This window comes from Garra rufa, chromosome 9 (genome assembly GCF_049309525.1).
Source record: "Garra rufa chromosome 9, GarRuf1.0, whole genome shotgun sequence".
Taxonomy (NCBI): domain Eukaryota; kingdom Metazoa; phylum Chordata; class Actinopteri; order Cypriniformes; family Cyprinidae; genus Garra; species Garra rufa.
The window spans coordinates 22169104-22184112 of record NC_133369.1 but is presented as its reverse complement, the minus strand read 5'-3'; the positions used below and the strand labels follow the sequence as shown (position 1 = coordinate 22184112).

General features: G+C 37.0%; 1 protein-coding gene across 1 annotated transcript in view; it reads left to right on the top strand.

The window, feature by feature from the left end:
- npr1b (natriuretic peptide receptor 1b) overlaps nt 1-13507 on the top strand; it is a 68554-nt gene extending 55047 nt beyond the window's left edge. Inside the window, exons 11-22 of the mRNA XM_073847185.1 lie at nt 790-867; nt 1193-1297; nt 2224-2295; nt 2438-2597; nt 2743-2898; nt 5767-5935; nt 6962-7108; nt 7214-7337; nt 7424-7492; nt 8155-8329; nt 8531-8629; nt 12460-13507. Of these exons, the coding sequence (XP_073703286.1) occupies nt 790-867; nt 1193-1297; nt 2224-2295; nt 2438-2597; nt 2743-2898; nt 5767-5935; nt 6962-7108; nt 7214-7337; nt 7424-7492; nt 8155-8329; nt 8531-8629; nt 12460-12608 (1503 nt within the window). The 3' untranslated portion in view covers nt 12609-13507. The remainder of the gene's footprint in view (nt 1-789; nt 868-1192; nt 1298-2223; nt 2296-2437; nt 2598-2742; nt 2899-5766; nt 5936-6961; nt 7109-7213; nt 7338-7423; nt 7493-8154; nt 8330-8530; nt 8630-12459) is intronic.
- The last annotated feature ends 1502 nt before the right edge of the window (nt 13508-15009 follow it).

Here is a 15009-nt window from a genome sequence, read left to right as displayed (position 1 = left end):
CACTCCTTTTTTTATTCCCCAAAAAACCTAAACTGTCTAAATTATTTAAGCTATTTTGATTTTTCTGAGCAGTATGATTTCATAATGCTCAGGCCCCGCCCACAACCAATGATGGACTCTTTCGATTAGCATATTTCCGCCCTCAGCCAGTTGTACGCTATCCGCCATTTTCTTTGCGCTCAAGCAGCTGTAGCGACAACATCTCGTAAGCAATGGAGGTGTTTTGTATTTGGATGTGAAAGCAAACATAGGAGTCTTAATCTTCTCCTGACATCAGAGCCATGACGGGTGGAGTTAGCAGTAGCTCATTATCATTTAAAGTGCCATGCACTGAAACGGCTCGGATGTATGTTACAGATGTTTCCTACCAACTTGTGGAAAATGGGCATCCAATGTCCCCTTTAACAGTATTATTTATTGTTAGTTTCACCTAATGCTTAATGAACACAGTTAAACTTATTGTAAAGTGTAACCATTTATTGTAAATTTCATGGCAAAGATGGCGTTTGTGTGAGAGGTTCAGGTATATACCCTATTTTTGTCCCACAAAGATAGCAATATCCAAAATTCTTGTCCTTGTGGGGATATTTTTAGTCCCCATGAGGAAACAAGCTTATATATCATACTGTATGAAGTTTTTTTTAAAAATCTAGCAGAAATTTTGTGTGAGTGATAGGGTTAGGGTAAGGGGATAAAAAATACAGTTTGCACTGTATAAAAACCATTACATCTATTCCCATAAAACATGGAAAGCCAATGTGTGTGTATGTGTGCTTGCTTCTTCTCCAGGGAAACATTGTGGCCATTAAATACATCAACAGAAAGCGCATCGAGTTAACGAGGAAAGTGTTGTTTGAACTGAAGCATGTGAGTGTGTCATGCTGTTTTTTTGCTGTATTGAATAATTATTCTGCAAAACCTATTATAATCATTACAATATGTTTACAAGTAACTGACTACACTGTTAAAATATATTTTTAAAAGTTGTTAGTAAAGCAGAAAATAGAAATTGTGAATTCAGTCAAGTTTGATTCAGTGTTACTTGCAATTAGATAATTGTGATTAATTAACTGAGAAATTTACTAGCAATATCTAAGTAAAAGGAACTTTTTTTAGTATAGTGTTTTGTTTTAAAATATTTGTAAGGATATGCTGTGAATTAAAAAAATAACATTGTGTGTTTGTTCTCTAGATGAGAGATGTGCAGAATGAGCATTTGACCCGTTTTATTGGCGCTTGCATCGATCCACCCAACATCTGCATTGTCACAGAATACTGCCCTCGAGGCAGCCTGCAGGTAGGGACACTCATGATTCATGATGCTTTCTCTCTTCCAACCCTAAACTTAACTACTATCCTGAAACTATCCTTTTGATGACGTGCTGAGCCAGCTAACCTAGTAGCTGTGGAAGATCTCAGGTTGGTTGAATTATGAATGAAACAATGTGGAATGTGGAAATGTCCTGAATGTGAAATTATCCACCTAAAGTTGCAGTCACGTTCAGCTCACACAGAAGTCACTGTCAAACCAAATAATTTACTTTTGGGTAATTTTAACCTTGTGCAAAATCTGATTTATTAATGGATTGGTTCACTGCTAAATTAAAATTTCCTGAAAATTTACTCACCGCCAAGATGTTCATGTCTTTCTTTCTTCAGTTTAAAAGAAATTAAGGTTTTTAAGGAAAACATTCCAGGATTTTTCTCCCTATAGTGGACTTCAATGGGGATCAATGAGTTGAAGGCCCAAACTGCAGTTTCAATGCAGCTTCAAAGGGCTCTACGCGATCCCAACCGAGGAATAAGGGTCTTATCAAATGAAGCGATTGGTCATTTTCTAAAAAAGAAACATTTATATACTTTTTGACCGCAAATGCTTGTCTTACACTAGCTCTGCAATAAGGTAGAGTAGAGTAAAAAACTCCATCCCATTTTCATCTGGACCTTCAGTCCACTATATGGAGAAAAATCCTGGAATGTTTTCCTCAAAAACCTTAATTTCTTTTTGACTGAAGACAGAAAGAAATGAACATCTTGAATGGCATAGGGGTGAGTCAATTATCAGGAAAATTTTATTCTGGAGTGAATTAATCTTTTAAGTCATTTCCTCTCAAGCACTTTGTATTCATGTTTTGTTATCTAATGCATTTGTTCATTATTATGTCCAAATACTTTTTGGACTGTATATGCACTGATCTCAGGTTTTTCTGCATCTTTGTACAGGACATTTTGGAGAATGAAAGCATCACACTAGACTGGATGTTCAAATATTCACTAGTCAGTGACATAGTAAAGGTAGAGACTCTCTCTGTACTTTCAACATGCATTTATTTTCCATGATAGCTTTCCAAAAGTGATTAAATTAATTTCCTCTGATTGAGCTCTGTCCCTACCCTCTTGCTTTCTTTTATACTTTCCAATCTTTCTCTTCCCCCAGGGCATGGCTTTCCTTCACAACAGTATGATTGTATCCCATGGCAACCTGAAATCATCCAACTGTGTGGTTGACAATCGTTTTGTGCTAAAGATCACTGACTATGGGCTGTCCAGCATCAGGACGGAGTCAGACACAGAGGACGCCCACTCTTATTATGCACGTCAGTCATGTGACCTTTCAGCTTTGTCATTTCGTGTCAATTTGACTCACGTGGTTACGATTTCCAAAACACGCATACATGCAAACCTCACAATCTCTGTTGTTCACTGTCAGTCCCCTGTCTGTTTGCATACGCCTGTGTATAGGTAAGCTGTGGATGGCTCCAGAGCTGTTGAGAATGGAGTGCTTTCCTCCTGGAGGCACACAGAAGGGAGACATCTACAGTTTTGGCATTATCCTTCAAGAGGTGGCTCTGCGGAGAGGCGTCTTTTACCTGGAGGGAGACTTACTTAGCCCCAAAGGTCAGAGATCAAATTTTGGCAATGCATATGTCATAAATTAAATGTTTAGCCTAAATTTGCCAACCTCTATTCTGTTTTTGACCTTAAAGTGATAGTTCAGCCAAAAATTTTAATTCTGTTATTAATTACTCACTCTCAAGACCTTTGTTCATCTTTGGAACACAAATTAAGATATTTTTGATGAGATCCGAGAGCTTTCTGACCCTGCATAGATAGCAACGCAACCACCATGTTCGTGGTCCAGAAAGGTAGTAAGGAAATCGTTATAATAGTCCATGTGACATCAGTGGTTCAACCATAATGTTATGAAGCTATGAGAATACTATTTGTGCACAAAGAAAACAAAAATAATGACTTTATTCAACCATTTCTTCTCTTTCATGTTAGTCTTCAACACACGTTCATAACAGTACCACAACGCATATGTGTGCATTCCTCGGAATGAAAACAAAGCACACAAATTATTCTCGTAGCTTCAATCCATTACGGTTGAGCCACTGATGTCTACTATTTTAACTATGTCCTTACTAACTTTCTGGGCCTTGAACGTGTCTGTTCCGTTGCTGTTTATGCAGGGTCTGTTTCTCACACAAAGCTATCATATGGCTTTAGAACATCTAAAATATTACACACATCAAGTCTAAACTGTCAAACTAAACTGATTCTTTCATTATACTTTGTAATTTTTTAAAGCTTAAAATCCTTAGTTCCCTATTACATTGACAGAAAAAAGTGGTAGAATTTTTTTTTTGAGCTTCCATTTAATTAATAAATTAATATAATTAATTGTTTTTGCTTCTCTGGGAGACTTGGTGTTTGAAATACTTAATTGTCAGAGAAAACTTGGTTTTCCGCCTCCTTCCAAAACGCTCTAAAATATTGATGCACAGCTCTGCACTCAGAACACTCATGCAAATTACCCTCGAGAGCCTCCGCAGTGACACGAATGAAAGACGCTAATGAACCAGGTTCTTCAGAGAGGTCAACAAATACACAGCCAGACGCCATTCACAGCTGAGCACACAGACACATACACATGCATATTCTCCCATCCTCTCTTCACCACAAACACATCAAAGATGATCCTTTAAACATACAGTATGTATGCATAAGAACACCCAGACAGACTCTTAATTTGCCAGTCCACTAGCCTTTTCACTTCTCCGCCAGTGAGTTTGTCTGAAGAGGAAGACACTTGACATTATCTTGTCATCCCGCCAACATCCTCACACACGTTGCATCCCGTGCTTATGGTTCTCGCTTACAGAGAACAACCCTTAGAGGGTGAAGAGCTCTCGTTTGTACATAGAAGCCATTTTGTGTCAAATTTTGCATTTTGATTTGATAAAATATGAAAGTATCACGACTCTGAAGTAACGTTATAAAATATCTCTTGCATCTATAATTTCCAATGCGAATGAAAGCAAAGCTGTATAAATCACTGTCACTTTATATCACTTTCAGAGATACTAAAAGGTTCATTTGTTTTTTGTCTCTCTCTCTTGCTCTCTCTCTCTCTCTCTCTCTCTCTCTCTCTCTCTCTCTCTCTCTCTCTCTCTCTCACACACACACACACACACACACACACACACACATATCCATCCACACTTGTCTCTTTCACTCTCTTTCCCTCTCTAATCTAATTCATGGATTTAATCGTGTGATTCAGAATACAGACCAGAGCTATGAGTGTGTTTTTATGTCAAGAAAACGCTTCTGCTACACTCACAAACACAAATCATGTGCTGTCAGCGTCCCTGGAGCTTGTGATCTCAGCACTATAATCAGAACTGACATAGAAGAGATCATATCAATCTTCACATGCATTTGGGCACCTTGGTAATAAGATTACTGTTGGTGAAGATTACAGCTCTGGACTGGTAAACTAATCAGTCTAGTGTATTTCTGGTCAACCAATCAAACCTGGCACCACCGGCACACATATAAATACAAAAAACAAACACAGAAATTGTGGAGCGGTAAAGATGTCCTGAGCTTTGAAGAGCTGTTTCTTATCAGGCCAGATTGTCCGTGAAAAGCCTCAGACGGAGCTGAGAAATGGTGTTTTTACTAGAGTGCTACAACCCACAGGCGTTTCTTCCAGGCTTTCAGAGCTATAAGAGCCTGATGAATAGAGCTGAGAGATCAGGAAGAGGATGGAAAAAGGAGATAAAACATTGTGGGAGTTTGTGGGAATAAGACTGATGGAAAAAGCGCTGATGCAATTGATAGTGGAGAGAAAAGGAAGGAAAAGACTTTGACAGGCAAAATGTCTTCAGACTGCTGATACTGCTGGATTTAAAGGAGCAGTTCATCCAAAAATTCTTTTATGTACACCCTGATACTAAAGTTGTGATGTAATGGAAGAAGCAACTAATCGTTTGATCTGTCCAAGTAATACAGATTATGGAAAATAAGATTTTTTTAAAAAAAAGCTAACATGAATAAACAATGAACATTTGTATTTGTGTTTCAAAGACTAACGTTAACAAAGATTTAAAAATGTCTGTAACAAATATATTGCTTGTTGGTTAAAGTAGAAGTTCACTTCCAGAATGAACATTTCCAGATAATTTACTCACCCCCATGTCATCCAGGATGTTCATGTCTGTCTACACAAAGAAATTAAGGTTTTTGAGCAAAACATGTCAGAAATGTCCTCCATATAATGGTGGCCGACAGTTTTCAATGCAGCTTCAAAAGGCTTAACACGATTCCAGCCAAAGAATAAGGTTCTTATCTAGTGAAACAATCTGTCATTTTCTTAAAAAAATTAAAATTAAAAATGCACAAATTGTTTGGTGATTTGTTGCTTTAAACTCAATTTGTCTTTTTCTCTTACTTTTTCTTTATCTACCTTATATATAGAGATCGTGGACCGTGTAGCTCTGGGTGAATGGCCATATCTACGGCCATCCGTGAACCCTCAGGCCCATAGTGAAGAGCTGGGTCAGCTAATGCACCGGTGTTGGGCTGAAGAACCATCAGACAGACCAGAGTTCAGCCATATTAGTGTCTTACTCCGCAAACAGAACAGGTTTGTCTCATTTAACGCTTTATTTCTTGCTGTATTGCAGAATCTGTAAAATCTTCATTATTTTACCAAAATAAGAGGGATCATACAAAATGCATGTTATTTTTATTTATTACTGAGCTGAATAAGATATTCAAACCCTTTCCAACAATGACTGTATGATTTTGAGATCTATATTTTTACACTAAGGACAACTGAGAGACTCATATGCAACTATTACAGAAGGTTCAAACGCTCACTGATGCTCCAGAAGGAAACACAATGCATTAAGAGCCAGGGGTGAAAACTTTTTCGAATTTGAAGATCAGGGTAAACTGAACTTTTTTTTTTTTTTCTGGGGAACATGTAAGTATCTTCTGTAGCTTCTAAAGGCCAGTACATTTTTTAGGCAAAATAAGAAAAGTACAGGCCAGTACATTTTTTAGGCAAAATAAGAAAAATATACACATCTTCATTCTGTTCAAAAGTTTACACCCCTGGGTCCTAATGCATTGCTGTTCTTTTTGTAGCATCAGTGAGCGTTTGAACCTTCTGTAATAGTTGCTCTGTAATAGTCCCTCAGTTGTCCTCAGTGTGAAAACATGCATCTCAAAATCATACAGTCATTGCTGGAAAGGATTCAAAAACACAAAAATGCTGAAAAACCACAGAATTTGTGGGACCTGAAGGATTTTTCTGAAAAACAGCAGGTAGTTTAACTCTTCAGGACAAACAAGGGACTCAAGAACAACTATCACTTAACAAAAAAAAAAAGAAAAAGATGTGGATCATTCAGGTAACAACGCAGTATTAAGAATCAAGTGTATGTAAACTTTTGAACAGGGTCATTTGGACTTTATATAAACATATTTTATGTAAAATATCTTATTCAGGTCAGAACTAAATAAAAAATGACATGCATTTTGTACGATCCCACTTATTTTGGTAAATAATTAACATTTCGCAGATTCTGCTAGGTGTATGTAAACTTTTAACAACTGTTTGTATTATTATTCACCTCCTTTATCTGTGTCTCATCCTCTTTCTCAGGGAGCACAGAAGTAATATCTTAGATAATCTTTTGTCTCGGATGGAGCAGTATGCTAATAATCTGGAGGAGCTGGTGGAGGAGAGGACTCAAGCCTATCTGGAGGAGAAACGCAAAGCTGAAGCTTTACTGTACCAGATCCTCCCTCAGTCAGTTGACTCACATAATACACCGCAAACAAATGAACTATAATAATCAATAAATCATAGACACACTTGGCTTACTCTCATAAGTCTTCATTTCCGCTGTTTTAGTTCAGTGGCAGAGCAGCTAAAGAGGGGTGAGACGGTGCAAGCCGAAGCTTTTGACTCTGTCACCATCTACTTCAGTGATATAGTGGGCTTCACATCTCTGTCAGCAGAGAGCACACCTATGCAGGTATCTTATACTTCATCTTGACAATATTTCTGTTGTGTTTTACTATTTCACTCTGTGAAGATTTTAAGTGGACGTCTCTTCTGTAGGTCGTCACCCTCCTCAATGATCTCTACACCTGCTTTGATGCCATTATAGATAATTTTGACGTTTACAAGGTATTTACACCTCACACCTGAAAACATTTTTGCACTAGACAACCATTTAAAGTGTCGTCTTGAACAGTTCACCCAAAAATTAAAATTCTATCATTAATTACTCACCCTCATGTTCCAAACCCGTAAGAACATCGTTCATCTTCAGAACACAAATTAAGATATTTTTTATGAAATCCAAGCGCTTTCTGGCCCATGCATAGACATCAACGATAATGACACATTCAAGGCCTAGAAAGGTAGTAAGGACATTGTTAAAATAGTCCATCTGTCATCAGTGGTTCAACCGTAATCTTATGAAGCTACGAGAATACTTCTTGTGCACAAAGAAAACAAAAATAATGACTTTATTCAACCATTTCTTCTCTTCCCTGTCAGTCTTCGCCGTGTGTTCATGATAGTACCATGACACATGAACATGTCAGTTGCTCAAAAAATGCTTAATATGTATATTTAAAATACATTTTGAATGGATACAGATAGAAGAAAGTGTTTCATATCACAAAATTTGCCATTTAAATGAAAATAAGGCCTATTGATAGTAAACTTTTACTATATTTAATTGGAAACATCTTCCATTTTAACAGTAAATTATTGTTCATTTTCTTGAAATCTGCATGTGTATTGTTTGTGCCGATATGAATCTTTGTTTCCAATTGGATTAGGTGGAGACAATAGGCGATGCCTACATGGTGGTTTCAGGATTGCCGGTACGGAACGGGAAACTGCACGGTCGTGAGATTGCACGCATGTCCCTTGCTCTGTTGGAGGCTGTCAAAACATTTAAAATTCGCCACCGACCTGATGAGCAGCTGAAATTACGAATTGGCATTCACAGTGGTAAGAATGATGGCTCAAAGCTTACTTAAGTTGAACTAGTCTTTAACATGTGGAATTGGGATTCTTCTGGTTGTAATAAGCTTTGTTTATCTATACTTTCTCTCTGTTACGGACATACTTGTCAAAGTCTATAAAATAGAGCAGTTTTTCAATTAACATGCATAGTTGCCACAGCATTTCCCATGTCTATGTGTGTTTCAGGTCCTGTGTGTGCAGGAGTAGTTGGGCTAAAGATGCCTCGGTACTGTCTTTTTGGAGATACAGTGAACACATCTTCTCGTATGGAGTCGAATGGAGAAGGTAAGTACTTACTGTTTCCAATCTCAGCAAATAGTCTCTCAGGTCAGTTAGTAAAGGGTTAGTGGTTTGAACCATGACTCTATATTAAGGGTATGGGACAATAACTAAAGAAATGTTGAGTGTGTTTAATCTCTACAATAGTACAGTATCTGTACAGTTTAGCTGCAGACCACTGAAACCAAGGTTAGATATTACTAATAAAAACAAGCATTTTTATGTATTTAATGATCACATGTATTGATTTTTTTCCTCCTAAATTATCTGCTTCAATATTTCAACATTGATGCCTCTTCAGATGTTGTATTGTTGTATTATGAATACAATTTTTCCTTAAAGTGTAATTCACAATCATTCACAAAGCTCAGACAAAAAAAGTTGATGAAAAGATTCCATTGTAATTCAAATTTAATTATTTCCCCTACCACCTATTTCCCCATATAAACGCTGCCAGATAAATGAGAACTATCAGTGTTAGATAACACTGGACAAAAGCAAAACAAATTGCAATCAGGAAAGGGATGAATTGTAAGGGTTGCTAATTTATTTCTCACTGGAGAAGATTAGCATATGCCTGTCTTGACCATCACAATTCTGAATGAAATATGGGGCATACTGTGACCCTTATGTGCAATCTTGATCCTGCTAGACTGTTTATTTATTACAGTCCCTCTTAAAATGTTATTGTTTATTAAATTATTTAAAATGTTTTTTGTTAATTGAAAAACTAAGTGAATAGTATTGAAGTCCATTTCTTCCACTGAAAAAAAAGATTATTGTGACTTTCTGATGCAAAAAAGTTTTTTCTCAGAATTGTGACAATCTCATAAGTGCGAGTTATAAAATCATACTTGAAGTTCTGTCTGTTTTCTTGCAAGTTTGCATCTTGCAATTCTGACTTTTTTCCCTCGCAATTGGGAGTTTATACTTTGCAAATGTGACCTTTTCTCGTAATTCTGACTTTATTTCTCAGAACTGCCAGTTCATTTCATGCAATTCTGAGAAAAAAGTCAGTTTTTGAGTTTATATCTCACAATTCTGACTTTATTTCTCAGAATTTTCTCAGAATTGTGAGTTTATTTTTCAGAAATGTGAGTTTCTCTGGCAATTCTGACTTTACTACTCGCAATTGCAAATTTATATCTCGCAATACTGAGAAAAAAGTCAGATTTGCAAGTTTATATCTCACTTCTGAGAAAGTCACAATTGTGAGTGTATATATTTCTCAGAATTGTGAGATTATTTTTCAGACTTTATACCATCACAATTCTGAAAAAAGATTTGCAATTCTGACTATATAACTCGCAATTGTGAGTTTGTCTCACAATTTTGACTGTATTACTTGCAACTGCATGCTTATTTCTCAGAATAGTTTTTACTTTATAACTCGCAATTGCGAGTTTATATCATGCAACTCTGACTTCATTTCTCAGAATTTACGAGTTTATATCACAATTCTGAGAAAAAAAGTCACAATTTTGAGTTTATATCACACAATTCTGACTTCATTTCTCACAACTGTGAGTTTATATCAGAATTTTCTCACAATTGTGAGTTTGTCTCGCAATTTTGACTTTATTAACTGCAATTGTGCTTATATATTTCTCTGAATACAGTCGTGGCCAAAAGTTTTGAGAATGACACAAATATTAGTTTTCACAAAGTTTGCTGTTAAACTGCTTTTAGATCTTTGTTTCAGTTGTTTCTGTGATGTACTGAAATATAATTACAAGCACTTCATACGTTTCAAAGGCTTTTATCGACAATTACATGACATTTATGCAAAAAGTCAGTATTTGCAGTGTTGGCCCTTCTTTTCCAGGACCTCTGCAATTCGACTGGGCATGCTCTCAATCAACTTCTGGGCCAAATCCTGACTGATAGCAACCCATTCCCATCACTTCTTGGAGTTTGTCAGAATTAGTGGGTTTTTGTTTGTCCACCCGCCTCTTGAGGATTGACCACAAGTTCTCAATGGGATTAAGTTCTGGGGAGTTTCCAGGCCATGGACCCAAAATTTCAACATTTTGGTCCCCGAGCCACTTAGTTATCACTTTTGCCTTATGGCACGGTGCTCCATCGTGGTGGAAAATGCATTGTTCTTCACCAAACTGTTGTTGGATTGTTGGAAGAAGTTGCTGTTGGAGGGTGTTTTGGTACCATTCTTTATTCATGGCTGTGTTTTTGGGCAAAATTGTGAGTGAGCCCACTCCCTTGGATGAGAAGCAATCCCACACATGAATGGTCTCAGGATGCTTTACTGTTGGCATGACACAGGACTGATGGTAGCGCTCACCTTTTCTTCTCCGCACAAGCCTTTTTCCAGATGCCCCAAACAATCGGAAAGAGGCTTCATTGGAGAATATGACTTTGCCCCAGTCCTCAGCAGTCCATTTGCCATACTTTTTGCAGAAGATCAATCTGTCCCTGATTTTTTTTTTTTTGGAGAGAAGTGGCTTCTTTGCTGCCCTTCTTGACACCAGGCCATCTTCCAAAAGTCTTGGCCTCACTGTGCGTGCAGATGCGCTCACACCTGCCTGCTGCCATTCCTGAGCAAGCTCTGCACTGGTGGCACTCCGATCCCGCAGCTGAATCCTCTTTAGGAGACGATCCTGGCGCTTGCTGGACTTTCTTGGACGCCCTGAAGCCTTCTTAACAAGAATTGAACCTCTTTCCTTGAAGTTCTTGATGATCCTATAAGTTGTTGATTTAGGTGCAGTCTTAGTAGCCACAATATCCTTGCCTGTGAAGCCATTTTTATGCAACGCAATGGTGGCTGCACGCGTTTCTTTGCAGGTCACCATGGTTAACAATGGAAGAACAATGATTTCAAGCATCACCCACCTTTTAACATGTCAAGTCTGCCATTCTAACCCATCAGCCTGACATAATGATCCTCCAGCCTTGTGCTCATCAACATTCTCACCTGAGTTAACAAGACGATTACTGAAATGATCTCAGCAGGTCCTTTAATGACAGCAATGAAATGCAGTGGAAAGTTTTTTTTTTTTTCAGGATTAAGTTAATTTTCATGGCAAAGAAGGACTATGCAATTCATCTGATCACTCTTCATAACATTCTGGAGTATATGCAAATTGCTATTATAAAAACTTAAGCAGCAACTTTTCCAATTTCCAATATTTATGTAATTCTCAAAACTTTTGGCCACGACTGTAGTTTTTTACTTTATAACTCGCAATTGCGAGTTTAAATTATGCAATACTGACTTCATTTCATTTCAGTTTATATCACAATTCTCAAAAAAAAGTTACAATTTTGAGTTTTTATCTTGTGATTCTGACTTTACTACTGGCAATATCAAGTTTATATCTCACAATTTTGAAAAAAAAAGTCACAATTGTGAGTTTATATATTTCTACTACTTTTTTCAGACTTTTTAGCGTCACAATTCTGGAAAAAAAGTTATTATCTTGCAATTCTGACTTTATATCTCGCAATTGCGAGTTTATATCACAAAATTCTGACTTCATTTTTAAGTTTGAAGTACTAAAATGACTAAAACTGAAATAAAAATAAACAGAAATATTTTTCAAAATTTTATGAACTACATAACATACATAACTACAATTAAGATGAAAATTAAAAAAATTATAAAAGCTTAATCAAAATATTAATAAATATAACAGTATTATACAAATAATGTGTGCCAATAAAAATGATTGCCTGTTTAATATACCTGCAGGTGGAAAGTTCAAGTGTAAATTATGTTTGCCAACACACATTAGTAAACCCAGTGAAGTGAGCTGTGTGAACGCAAGTAATCAGGATTTATACAGTAACACTATAATCATTCACATGCTGTTATCCTGCAGCTCTGAAGATTCATGTGTCGTCAGCCACTCAAGATGTGCTGCAGGAGTTCAACTGCTTCCAGCTGGAGCTGAGAGGAGATGTGGAGATGAAGGGAAAAGGCAAGATGCGGACCTACTGGCTTCTGGGGGAAATAAAGGACAGTGAATGAGATCGCGTGGAGCAAGAGAGCAAAAAACTCCACTGGATCAACAGAGACACACTGACTCTAGTCAAATGCATCCACAGGGAAACCCAGCTAAGAAGACTGTTCTGTTGGTCAAATGCTCACACACGCATAATCTTGTACAGCACTAGATGATGTCTGACCTTGTAGATATGTACTTTAAGAAGCTTCTTTTGTAAAAACACCAGCTGCAGCTGTAAATGGAGTGAAGGTTGAGTGTGATTGAATATCGTCCCCTGGTGGATAAAGAGCGGTACTGCTGGCTTAAAATATATTAGGCTAAATAAACATGATTACTTGCAGGGTGTGTGTGAGAAAAGAATGTAAATATTACAGATGAAGTATATAGATTTTAGCTCACCAAAAAATCATTCGGCTTTCATAATTAAAATTTTTGAAGACAAACATTGATCACTTATCATTTACAGTAATATTTATAGATTCTTATATTCCATATATATATATATATTTTTTTTTTTTTTTCACCCAGTCACACTCTTGCATGTGTATTTTGCATATTCTTCCTCATCTAGACACATTCATCTCTGGTTCATCTCCCAGATGTTCCTGCTGAATGAAAGGGGGTCCAGTTTTGAGAAAGAGTTGTTTTTATTCATTTTTGGTTTGAAATTAGTTTGAAGTAGCAATTTTGAGCCATGCAGACCTATATCGGGCTTTGCCTTCATCAATCCGTAAGTCAGTGTAAAGGTTCTTTTCAGTGTTTAGGAGTGATGATAAAACATCTGGCAACTTAGTCCTAGAAGCCAGCAGATTTTCTGGATAGAGTATATCTCTAAATTACCCACATAAGGTCACAACTATAATGCAGCACATTCATACAGACCCTGACATTAGTTTCTGACTGCAATAAAGATCTGAATCCACTTATAGTCATATTTAATTTCTTACTTATCTTTTCTCTTGAGAGCCTGCGCAAGTACACTGACACTTCAATTACTTTCAACCACCTTGAGTGCATTTTCTCACTGAATTCAGATTCCCATGAGCACTTAAAGGTGACTGATTTGCAAGTGCAGGTTAAGTATTATTCTGAGAGAGACTGCTCCTTTATGCTTGATCTTTGCATTAGGGGCACACAAAACAAATTTTTCCATGTCATATCATCTGAAACCTTATATAATGCTCATTGCATCCATTATAGTGTTAGAAGTACCAATGGCATTTAAACTACACTGTTATAATATTGTGAGGCACTGAGATGAAAGGCTCAAGTTCAATTTCTGCTTAAGATTTTTCTTTGCTTACCAATCCTGTGGTATATTAAGCATTCCATGGTTAGTCCACAAAATAATATTTTAGGACATTTGGAAATGTGCTATCTTCTACTCAAACACAATATTTGTTTCTTAACAGCAGTGTACATAATGAGTATTTATCACATATACATGATCCATATATGCTAATCATGTATTTGAACATAGTGCCTTGTGAAAAAGTATTCAAACTTCTAGTTTTATGTTGCAGCCTTACGTTTAAACTGTTTACCTTTTTTCCACATCAATCTACACTCAATACACCATAATGAAAAAGTAAAAAAATGCTTGTAACAACTTTGCAAATTTATTAGAAATAAAAAACTGAAATGATTCCATTGCATAAGTATTTATACCCTTTTCTGTGACACTTGAAATGTAGCTCAGGAGCATTTATATCGCTTGTAGATGTTACTACTTTGAGTAGAGTTAACCTGTGGCAAATTTAATTAATTGGGTATGATTTGGAAAGGCACACACCTCTCAATAAAAGGTCTGACAATTGGAAATGCATATTACAGCAAAAACCAAGCCCTGAGGTCAAAAGAACTGCCTGTAGAGCTCAGAGTCAGGATTGCGTCAAGCCACACATCTGGGGAAGATTGCAATGCATCGAAGGTTCACAGAAGCATGTAGCCTCCATTATCCATAAAGGAAGATATTTGGAACAACTAGGACTCTTCCTAGAGCTGGCCTCCTGGCCAAACTGAGCATTCGAGAGAGAAGGGTCTTGGTTAGACTGGTGACCAAGAAGCTGATGGTCACTCTAGTTGAGCTCCATGATCATATATGAAGATAGGAGTAATTTACAGAAGGACAATTATCACTGCAACACTCCACCAATTTGGTCTTTATGGCAGTGTGGCCAAACACAATAATTTCATCAGTAAAGACACATCAAAACCAAACTTAGAATTTGCAACAAAGCACCTAAAAAAACTCTTAGATTGTCAAGTGAAACAAGATTATCTGGTCTGATGAACCTCAAGAACGGAAAAGCTCAACATAGCAAAATATAGTTAGCCTTAATGAAAATCCAGTCCAGAGTATTCAGAACCTCAGACTGGGCAGAAGGTTCACTTTCCAACAAGACAATGACCCTAAGCACACAC